This window comes from Daktulosphaira vitifoliae, unplaced genomic scaffold (genome assembly GCF_025091365.1).
Source record: "Daktulosphaira vitifoliae isolate Bord-2020 unplaced genomic scaffold, ASM2509136v1 Scaffold_2, whole genome shotgun sequence".
Classification (NCBI taxonomy): domain Eukaryota; kingdom Metazoa; phylum Arthropoda; class Insecta; order Hemiptera; family Phylloxeridae; genus Daktulosphaira; species Daktulosphaira vitifoliae.
Window position 1 is genome coordinate 34852524 of NW_026099573.1, and position 12904 is coordinate 34865427.

The following is a 12904-nucleotide window of genomic DNA, read 5'->3' on the forward strand; positions in this document are numbered from 1 at the left end:
GATTTGCTGAATCCCTTCGATCATGGTTTAACTCTTTCTTAGGTCATCGAATCCAATTTGTTAAATATAAAAAATTTATATCAACGTTTAGAAAAGTAATTTCTGGAATACCACAAGGTGATCATCTTTCCCCTCTCCTATTTAATATATTTATAAATGATGTTGTATCCTCCATCACACACTCCAACATCCTATTATTTGCTAATGATGCTAAAATCTATTATTTCCATTGATGGATATCAAACAACTTCAAGATGATTCAGTTGCATTTAACGAGTGGTGCATTTCAAATGGCCTTTCACTGAACATAGATAAATGTCAAATTGTTACTTACTCCAAAAAGACAATCCCCTTCATTTTAACTAGAATTTAAGTGACATTAACCTACGTTCCTCATTAATTAAAGATTTAGGAATCTTATTTGATTCCAAACTGTTATTTAACGCCCACGTAAACGCGATTAAAAATAAAGCTTTAGCAGTATTTGGAATGATAAAAAGAAACTGTTCCAATTTTCATGATCTACTTGCTTTTAAATGTCTCTATACCTCTCTACTACGTTCTTTATTAGAATACCTTTCATTTGGGACATAACAATGCAGGACAAAATGATCAATTGGGGAAAGAGTGCAAAATAATGTCCTAAGATATGTTATAAATGTAATATCCCATGAACTCCTCACTCTGGGTACGAACAAATTTTAAATTTGTTAAACTTAGATACTTTAAAATCTTGTAGAAACATATCATATAAAATCGTTCTTCCAAATTATTAAATTTTTTTTTTTTAAAAATATGATTGACGACTCATAGATATTTGGCCAAATTTACTTTAAAATTAATAACTATTGCACTTGAAACAATGACTTATTTTATAAACCTCACACAACCAAAAACTATTCGTAAAAAAATACCAAATAAATATATTAATGTCCGTAAGAAATAGTCAATAATTTCCTTTATTATTATTTTCATTGTATTATGTTATATTATATAATTGATAAAAATTATATATAATGTAAATTGGATATTTGTCCGTAGAAATGAATGAATAAATAAATAAATAAATATTAGAAAAAATAATATTTTAGAAATTTAAACAAATATCTACTGTAAGAAATTAGAACTTCATAAAAAAAATTTTTTAATTAAATATCTTCACAAATTACATTATTACAAAGTAAAATCATCTCTAAAAAAATTCTTTTTTAATCACATAGACCAAAATATACTTTGCTAAACCATGTTTTTGCGAGGATTTCAAATCTGTAATTAGATTTCATCCATCGTCTCTTTTTTTGAGAGTATTACTAATTTATAACAACAAAATAGATTATAATATGTTAAAAATAATCCATGTAAAATTTCGTCTGAAAATATCTTGTTTAACCTATTTTTTGGACCTTTAAAGTTGATTTTTATGAAAGTTTATAGTTTATAAATGTTGAACACTTAACCTTTTTTTTAGTTCAATTGGCAAGTATGAATTTGATATCATTAAATATAAAATTTTAAAAAAGATTTTAAAAGAAGTTTTGTTTAAATTGATATATGGTCAAGAACTTATATAATAACTATCAACAGTAAGTTTATGAAAAAAAGCACAAAATTTCTTTTAAATCATATATATTTTTTGTTTATATCGTAATAAATTATTTGAATAGAAATATTAATCAATTCTATGTAACTCTTGGTGTTTAAATAGATTATACAATTGAAATATGTGGCCATCATTAAATTACGTCACACGTTAATGAGGGAGGCTATCATCGTAAAGAGTCTAAGTGTGACAAGTCGCGAGGGGGGTCAAAAGCTTTGTGACATGTTAAAATGTAAATTACATTATTGACTTTATGTTGATTATATTAAAGATTGTTTAACAAAAATAAGAAAAAGAGGAAAATAACAGTTTTTTTTTTTATTATGTTTAAATACATGCATAAATTTTAAAAAGGTGTAATGTAACATCATAGGAAGGGGGTTTTAAAAATGTGACAACCTATAACAAGTTCTAAAATTTGTGTGACGTAATTTATGGATGGCCCATAATCATAATTATATTTTTTATAGTTGTATCCTAAAGTTTTTAACTAATTAGCAATAGTATAAAAAATTAGTGATGATGGAAAAAATGCAGATTTTAAATCATAGTGAAAAAATTCTTAAGAAAAGTATATTTTTGACTTGGATAAAAATTCCTTATAGACCATTTATTCATTATTAACAATTTTATATACGTTTGCCAATGAATAAGCTGTTTTATAATTTTTTAGCATAGAAATCTCGATACTAAATTATTAAATATCAATTTAATATTTAATTACTATTTATTAATAATAGATATTTATTCATATATTTTACTTATAAAAAATAGAAGGACTAATTAGGAATAATGAAAGAAGTTGATGTTGCTTTTGTAATAATCCACTAATCTCTTAAACATTATTTACAATATAATTTTGCATCGAATTTATGTGTGCCATGACTGCACTTTGCTACCTTTTTTTTTTTATTTAACTTTTTATTTATCTGTTTAAAATTATATTCGTCAGCGAACAACATGCAACAAAGAGAGGCGCCTCCTTATATTTCTCTATTAATTTCATCCATTACTATAGAAAATAAGTAAGGGCTTAAAGCAAATCCTTGGTGCACTCCTACTCTTATCCTAAAACCTTCTGTTATTCCTCCTATACTTTTTACTTTGATACAAGTGCCATCATACATATCTTCTATTGTATTACACAAAATAATGGCTGCATTGTTGGCTTACTGGTTTCTAGATAACGATGTCTCATTTTTTATTTTCTTATCTATTACCTTTTCCCAAATGTTCATACTATGACTCATAAGTTTTATGCCTCTATAATTTCCACACTCCTCTATGTCACCTTTAAATTAAAATATCGGCACTATAATACTATTCCTCCATTCATTTGGAATTTTCCCTTCTGCTAAGATTTTATTAAGATAAGATCCTTTAACCAACTTATGCTAACACCGCCAATTATTTTTTATACTTCTACTGGCACTTCATCTGGTCCTACTGCTTTATTCTTTTTCATCGATGCAACAGCCTTCCAAAGATCTACTTAGAATTACCAGTCCATCATTCCATGAAATTACCTCTAATGTCTCTTTTGGGTACTCTTCATTCAGTAATTTTTTCAAAATACTGTTTCCACCTTTTTTCACATCGGCATCAGCCGAGAATACCTTATTATAAACACTTTTATACACTTTATATAATGATAATCTTTAGATCTTTTCTCTTTTTCTTTCTCGCCTTCCTTTGTTCCTAATAAAACTCTTAATACTTCATAAACTTTGTCTTACTTACTGCACACATGACTTCTTTGCTCAAGCATTTATACTCCATCCAATCTTCTCTCCTTTTGCTTTTCTGCCATACTCTGAATTGCTTTTTCTTACTTTCTATGATTTTTTTAACGTTCTCATCCCACTACCAAGGTTCGATGTTTTCTGGCATTCTACTCCTACTCTCACAAACAATCTCCTTTGCAGTATTCTTTACACAACTAGCAAATCTATCCCACATTTATCATTTATGACTCCCTCGACAATCCACACCGTCCTCTTATTTTCCGTCTTTAAAAACTCCATTTCCCCTTTCAATTTCCATCACCGGGTTATTGATATTTCTCCTGTGTGTTTTATCTTCATAAATAATTATGATGATTTAAGGGAGCGTGATATCAGTAATAAGCATATTAAGAGTTCCTCACTTAAGATAGGATGGTTTACTCTAGCTAGGACTTTTAAATTTTAATTCTTCTTACAGTTTTAAAAATAGATTAATAATCTAGAAAAATTAAATTTTTCTCGTATGTATTTAAAAATTTGGTCTATATAATACAGCTATATTATATATTATATAAATGTTAGTAAATCCATATNCTTTTATTATTTCTATGAGTATATGATAATATGATATAGAGTAGGGTAAAAAAAGGATTCAGTCCGATATGAAAAGTAATAGGGCGTGGCCTATGTGGAAGGAGTAGGAAATATGCGTGGTCTTTGAAGGGGAAAAGTAAGTATTTTAAACAGCGAATGCGCTATTTTAATATATGACATGCATACATTTAGATAAAGTCCGTACGTAAAATGTTAATTTTACCTAATTTGTAAAAAAACATTTTTGTTCGAAACAGACATTGTATGCCAGATGGCTTTATACATGATTATATTATTTTATACTATCGCACATGAGATTTATACAGCAGGTGGCTTAACATNATCGCACATGAGATTAATACAGCAGGTGGCTTAACACGACGGCGGCGATGTCGCCGTCAATTACGTCGAACGCTAATTATTAATATACGAGTTATAAGCTGAGCTATTCGTATAATAAATAATAAATCAGTACTTTTTTGTCGGCAATATATAATAACAATAAGAATAGTTCAAGTTTTCTTATTATGAGATGTTTAGCAAAACACATTCTTAAATAAAAACTTCTACCGCCAACATCGACGACGATAATCGCTGGAACATGTATTCTAATAATTATAATATTATTATAATCCTCATAATTGTAATACTCTTATCGATTAATGTCATATATATTTTGTCTGAATTATTACTCGTATTCCTCCCACAGTTATAAATTAATACTGTAACACTTCAATTAATTATTTTTGCAATTAATGAAATAATTTTCTCGACTAGTGGTACGACGGATCGCATTCACATTAATCAAACATATATGAGATGGCAGACGGTCATAATTTTTACAAAGACGTCTGTTTTATATCGAAATTACAAATATGTATAAATATTACACTTACGTTTAAGAATGAACTTTTTCACACTTTTATAAATAAAGATTCATTTTATTGGCTTGTATTTATAATTTCTTGGGTGGCTTTTATAAAAATGTAATGTATTACTTTATGTATAACACGTAGAAACCTGAATACTTTTTTCTCAAACCACTTGATATACTTGCGTCATTTTACTCGCGATATACGGTATACTTGTGAAGTATAATACAGTAACAAACCATATTTAAAATTATATTATTCACTCTTTGATTATGCATTATTAACGGCTCGCTAACATATCACTTAAAAATATTCGGTTAAACGTATACAAGGACTAGTATTCATTTATTTTTTTTTATTTTAATTTAAAATCGAATAACAATGGCTTATGTACATTTTACTGGTAAGCTGCATAAGGTAAGCTTTTATAAAGTTGATTGAATATTTCGATATTTTCGACACTTATATCAAAAATTGTTTTATACACATTTTTTTCGTAGCTATCTCTTCCTCGACTGTTCCACACCATCATTCTGTTAAATGTAGCGCTAACAACTGTAGGGTAAAATCGAAAAGGTTGCGTATACACTTGCCGGACACGAAAAATTTCATCAAGATTAATTCCACAATGGAGTGGGGATCCGTTTGTTTTTATCGGAAAAACGTGGAAAATTTCGCAAGCTATCGAGATTTTCTGCATCCTGTTAAATCCCAGGTGACAATGCAGCTGTTCGCCCGATTAAATATAATCTTAAAATGGAGGTTTAATACCATATACCGCGATCGTTAGCATCGCCCGAGGACCGTGCCTTTAAGACACGGGATAGGGTGTTGTTGTCCGACACGGACATTGTGGGAGCGGTCAATGACGATTTCAAGATTATGCTCGCTGAGGAAGACGTGTTTTCGGACAGGGGTACGGATTCACACTCCGAGCTCCTCGAACTCCATGGTATACCATTATCATCAGTGATATACCGTGGGTATGAGAATCACGAAGAGGTCGCCAATTTATTAGTAATGACTGTAACGGAAGTGCCGCGCAACATTTCCAAATTGTTGCGTAAAATTAACGTTCCCATCTGAATGTCTGTTGGTGATGTGCGCAGGCATGGAGAGAAAGTGGTATGCGACTTGTGTCGCACGGCATTCAATTAATGATGGAACAGGGCATTCGTGATGGAATGGTACAGGCCGTCAAGCACTACGCAAAGGCCAATAGTCCAACGACACCAAATTACGATTCGACAAAACCAGACTCATGGATCGTGTACCAAGACTGTAAGTAATCTATACATATATATATACGTGTAATAAAAGACTACAGGCAATAACCTGTATGTGTGGTTAATGAGTCAGTCCTTGCCGTACGGTGGCTTCCGGTAAAATGAAGGAGCCGATCCTCTTGATGAATGAATGAACAAACCCAACCAAACCACCATTTGCTCTCGGATACTGGTAGTACGGAATATGAAGTAGATATATCGTATCCATAAGAGCTGCATAACGAGCACAATAACTTGCCAGTCAACGATGTACCGCCGGGTTCCAAAGGGACCAAAGTAATAGGCACTTAGAAACCAAAACAAGGGTACGTCGTACATTATGTCAACATGAAACAGGCGATTGCACACGGACTGCAATTCGATAAAGTATATACATCGAACCTAAAGCTGATAGATATGATATTAATATATATACATATATATAATGTATATAACAGGTGCAACGCGTTTTAGAATTTCAAAAAAGTGCTTAATTGAAACCCTACATTGATTTGAACACAGAAATGCAGAAACAGGCGGCAAATGCTTTTTAAATTTTTTAAATTAATGAATAATACCGTCTTTGATAAATGCACGCTCAATGATAAGATAAGCAAGCTCGTAAATTAACCAACCTTCAACGATTATATCAAATACGGTGAAAGGTTTGCGCGTCATAATGAACACAAAGATTGTCAAGTTTATCAAATCTATATACGTCTGTGTAGCAGTGCTTGACATTAGCAAGTCGATAATTTACAAGTACTACTACGACATATTAAAACCACATTATGGCGACGCAATCAGCCTGATTTACATATACTGATGAGAACAACCGTATAGTAGAAATATTTTTAATCTTTCTCAAAATCCTTCATATATTACATACATAAACCTAAACCAACCAGCTCAAAATCAGCGACTTCTACCAGGATTTAGCCGACAGCCCCGATTTACTGGTGCACATTGACGCATCTAGCCTATCCAAGGATCACCCTTGTTACTCGACCTCGAGGAAGAAGATGCTTGGTCTGTTTTCAAACAAGACCGGTGGCTTCACCTTCTTGAGATCGCTATACTTTGTTCAAAGTGCTTTGCATTTGATATGGGAGGCAGCGAACTCATCAAGTTTAAGGGGAAATATAAAGTTAATATAAGCAATATAAGGGTAAAGGTTTTTTACCTGCAACCATATAAGTCGGGTTCGGGTTTCAAATTGACGAGTACGAATTCTAAGGAGTACTCAAATCTGCGGCGGAGAAAACAACAATATGGCAACAATGGTGATGTTAACCGGCGTGGGATCTGAATTTCAATGAATGGTAAAGTATTTTAAACCCAGTGTGAAACCGAACTAGGTCTGATGCGCATTTTGGACAGCAAGGAATGGCTTCCGTTAGAATTCTAACACTGGGACGTTGCCGTTTACCCGTTGGTACCGCAGACAACTCATCACACATGGCCGGTGCGCACCAATTCGAACGTTGAAAAAACCAGATATTTAGTTTTTGCAATGTGCAATGTATAATGAGAATGAACACGTTCTCGGAGATTTCGATCACTGTTCGTCGAGAAACGTCAAAGCGTATCTGAACGCGGACGAATACCCGTACGAGAACCAATACGCCGATTTCGACAACAACAAGTACACAATGTTTTATAACTCGTAAACTCAATTCCAGACAATGTACTACGGTCGTAAAGATCCGTATACGTATATTTAAATACCTTCTCAGGATTATTTAAATTACAAAAAACGTGGACTCATAGTAGTGATGAATTGTTCCATACAATTTGAATTATAGAACATAGAATTTGTTTTAACAAATGCTTGTATTTGTATAAATCTTCAACGGTTGATCTACGTTTGGATTTCGAATGCTCTAAACAGTTTCCCGATAAAACATCATTGTATTGTGTAATTATTCACGACTGTCAAATGGAATACAACGCATTCACGGATGAGTACGAAAACTCTAATGTATATATACAAATGTATTTTAATTATTGTATAATTTACAATATAGTAAAGAAACAAAATAAATGTATAAATATACAAATTGAAAGGTTACAAATATTAAAAAAAAAAAATTGAATTAAATGGACACAACGGAAATTTTGTAACTTTCATGGCGCATTAGAAAATACAAAAAAAAGGGTAACCAACCCACTGGGCGAGACAATGAATTGACGAACCGCAGTAAAATTAAAAAATTAAATCTCGTACATTAAAAAAAATTTAAGATAAAAAAAAATAGAAAAGTAATAAAGGTTGATGTGGATGTCGTTGAGTCGTTGAAAGTTGATGTACACCAAAATCTCGTGACAGTTAACCATAACCATGATGATCAGTGATGACCTTATACAAGGTGCCCGTACCTTATAAACTAGGGGGAGTTGATTTTTAAAAGGAAAAAAAAATACAAAATAAAGGAGTCCATTGAAGATGGAACACGCAAAAAAAAAATCATAGTTAAGTTAAATTAAGGGGACTTTAAGTAATAAAAAATTAAGTTAATACGAGTCAAAAAAGTGAACGGGCAAAAAACCTCATCTACAAATTTCAGGGAACAGAAAGAAGAAAAAAAACAGATATTAATAAAAAAAAATAATAGTTACACCTACACTATTATAATTAAAGAATACGATGAACATCTTCGGATACCCACCGACTATTAATCACGGCATTACCGCTAAGCACGGCGGGTATACGTCCCAAGTAAGCGACTGGCTTTAAACAGTTAGACTTAGCTTGCAAGATATTGGGACACCCCGGAATAAAATGCACTATGTCACCACATTGTACTAATACTATATAATACTAATACACGCATCATCCCATATAAAACCTATATATTAAAAAAAACCGTTTTGAAGTAGTACACAACTGAATATCTCGAACGGGCACAAACAAATATATATATTCAAATAGACGAAAAAAATAAACGGATTTTGTCACATTACACAATTTTTTTAATAAAAAAAACTAGATGTATTGTAAATTTTTTTATTTTATGACGATCATCTTCGTATTTGAACTGGAAAAGTCGCACATAGGAGTTCTTTCTTGTCAATTTTTGGTAAAGCATCTATTCCTAGAAATTATCTGTTTGTAGCTTATTCCACCAGTTGGAGAAGTAATACACGCGGTAAAATTTGTTTTAAGATGAAAATCAAATATTTTTAAACATACTTTCATGTGTGGATAATCGCTGAATATAATTTTCGAGATGTTTTCTCAATCAATCAATTGAAGTCTGAAGTATAACCATCATTTCATGTAAAATACGCGGATGTATATGAAGCCATTGTCGATGTATTTTCTCATAATACATATTTTTAATGAAGTACAATTGCACAAATTCAGTTTTTTCATCGAAAATACATTGCAGTCATCGCGTTTGGACTGAAACAGTCATGTATCTTCTTGGGTTCTTGTAAAGTAGTATTCCGTTTAAATTTTCCGTTATCGATGAAATATATCCGTACATTCTATGTAGTAAATTGTCAGTGATAATAAATACCTCATGATTGTTTACCAACTTGACTTTTTACCAAAATGAATCGTCCGGGTCTAGACTATTGCACACACGAAATATTTTTGAAATTATATACATTGATGAATTAATCAAGTCATTGATTTTATTGAATTTACACCTTGGTGTAGTTATTGTGATTAAAGTCTCTAGATCCAATAGGGCTTACTGTCGTTGCGATTCGCATTCACCATCTTTTCAATTATTTCGATTACATCCAAAAGCTCGTAATATATTCGCTTCACAACTGAACATGAGAATTTTTTCCCGCATCCGATAAATCCCAACTGAGCATTCACATTTAAGATTGGTCGATTTTTTTCCCTCACCTGATAAATCCCAACTAAGCATTCACATTTAGGATTGGTCGATTTTTTTCCCTCGCCTGATAAATCACTACCTTGTAAATAGTCACTACCTACACCGTTGACTTTATTGCCAAGCCGTTGTGCAAAATATTGCAAATCTCAATAATTTTTCAATAATTTACTTACTAGTTTGAAAACTATCCCTTGGATCGTTTTCAACAAGAAAATTAAATTTATCCAATATATTTTTGAAATACTCCATCTTATGCACATAATAGATTAATAAATACTCATAACCGATTAGTAATCACCACACAATATTATACTGAAGCAACCCCCTTACAAACATCTGTTAGGCAATTTATTCTTAATAACGGATGAGGTGTATACGACTAAGCTATTACTATATTACAGGAAAAATGACTCTAATGAACACTATCCGCCTACGTCATTCATACCTATACATATACCTATACTTAAACACGTTTTAATTATTATAATTTAGTTATATTAGTTCATTACATTATTATTTTATAACTGTGGGAGGAATACGAGTAATAATTCAGATAAAATATATATGACATTAATCGATAAGAGTATTACAATTATGAGGATTATAATAATATTATAATTATTAGAATACATGTTCCAGCGATTATCGTCGTCGACGTTGGCGGTAGAAGTTTTTATTTAAGAATGTGTTTTGCTAAACATCTCATAATAAGAAAACTTGAACTATTCTTATTGTTATTATATATTGCCGACAAAAAAGTACTGATTTATTATTTATTATACGAATAGCTCAGCTTATAACTCGTATATTAATAATTAGCGTTCGACGTAATTGACGGCGACATCGCCGCCGTCGTGTTAAGCCACCTGCTGTATTAATCTCATGTGCGATAGTATAAAATAATATAATCATGTATAAAGCCATCTGGCATACAATGTCTGTTTCGAACAAAAATGTTTTTTTACAAATTAGGTAAAATTAACATTTTACGTACGGACTTTATCTAAATGTATGCATGTCATATATTAAAATAGCGCATTCGCTGTTTAAAATACTTACTTTTCCCCTTCAAAGACCACGCATATTTCCTACTCCTTCCACATAGGCCACGCCCTATTACTTTTCATATCGGACTGAATCCTTTTTTTACCCTACTCTATATCATATTATCATATACTCATAGAAATAATAAAAGTTATTCTTTCTAAATGAATAAGTACTTTTTGTAGAAACAGATATGTGTTATTTATGTTGTATAAGAAAACAAAGACTAGACAACATAAATCCTATTACAACAGAGTTTGAAAAACGACATAATTTTATGCAAGGAGAACAACCGTTTGGCAAAACTACTAATTATGTAATTAATGTTTCAGAACGATGATTTATAACGATGATAATATTAAATTTATTTCTAGGAAATCGAAAATAAACGAACTCAAATAAAAGAAACGGCAAAATATAATTACTTAACTGCAAAAAAGTTAGCTGAGGCAATAAAAATCGAAAATGAAAAATGTACAGATACTAACGGAGCTTACGTGTTATATAAAGTATATAATAAATGTAGTATAATGAATTAATTAATAACGTATCGTATTTTGAAGAGGCCTGAAAGTGTAAATACTAGTACAAGTAATAAAAATTTATTAAAACAATCTTTGCTTGATCAAATAGAACAAAAAAAAAAATTCAGAGAAGCTAAATTAAAAAAAAGTCTAGAAAAAGAAAAACAGTTACAAAAGGAACTTTTGAAAAGGTATAATCTTTACACCAATTTCTGGGTCATTCCATTATTTACGTATTATTTCCACATACACATAATGTGTGTTAAGGCTATAGTTCAGAAATTTTTATCATAGACTTTTTGAAGGTAATTGAAAACAGAAATAATTTTTTTTTTATTATTTTTTTACCTTATAGTACAGATTTTATTATTAAAACATGAATATAAGCTATTACAATATTTTTACATCGATTTTTTTATTTTTTAAATTTTGCAATATTATAATAGCAAAATTTGAAGGTATACAGTATCAATAGATATTGACAAAATAAGAATTTTTCAAAAAAATCATACCGTCAAATATCTTTTTCTTCTTTAGATTATAGATGTAATGTGTCGTATCGCTTTTTTACAAATGAATAAAACAATTATAACAAAATATTAGGAAATTACAATTAAACCAAATGTTAGGGCACGGGTAGGTAGTGCTACGCTCTATGTGCGACGGTAGCAGCTATGCTCACGCCGTCCTATCAAATTAGGTTATATTTTTCGTTGTTATCGTTGTCATTTTTAAAAAGTAAAAAAGTACTCTGCTCCTCCATCCTCCATTGTTTCGTTTGTTCTATTCAACTTTTTTTTTGTGTTTTAAGTAGTGTAAGCCGTCAAGGCAAATATTGTGTTTTATTAAGTCGTCCAGACAAATTATTTTGTGAGCCGTCAAGGCAATTATTTTGTTATAAGCAGGGTTCGGGACTTATAGCACTTAAAAACACAATAATAAGCGCTAAAATATGTACTTAAAAACCGTAAAATATGCATAAAAAATTAAAAAATATACATTTAATATATTTATTATTTTATTAATAATTATTCATTACAATTAGTTTAACATTAAAATATTTTAATAAAATTAAATAATTTTTCACTTGCTTCTTAAATTTCCCATTTTTTTAAATTTATTCGTTAGCTTTAAATAATAGGAAAATTAAAAATTGAATTTTTCATTTAAATCAATCAATAAATAATATTGTTTTAATTATTGTCTTACCTTTGTTGTTACATTGAATAATTAAATGTTTCCGCAAGTTTTCAAATGTAAATGCTCTTCGATTGTCAGATAACAGAGTTTTGTAAGCTGAAAATGACCTCTCTACATCCACTGAAGTGGTTGGTGCATATTTAAAGAACACAAATTCGTTGCATGAATAATCTTCCGGAAATTGACTCATATCCAAAATTTCATCTTCTTCCAAAATGTTTGAT

General features: G+C 30.6%; 1 protein-coding gene across 1 annotated transcript in view; it reads left to right on the forward strand.

Moving 5' to 3' along the window:
* The window catches only part of LOC126898184 (uncharacterized), a 34983-nt gene that overhangs the window by 8710 nt on the left and 13369 nt on the right, over positions 1–12904 (forward strand). The window contains exons 6-8 of the mRNA XM_050672124.1: positions 11142–11272; positions 11331–11465; positions 11520–11671. Of these exons, the coding sequence (XP_050528081.1) occupies positions 11142–11272; positions 11331–11465; positions 11520–11671 (418 nt within the window). The remainder of the gene's footprint in view (positions 1–11141; positions 11273–11330; positions 11466–11519; positions 11672–12904) is intronic.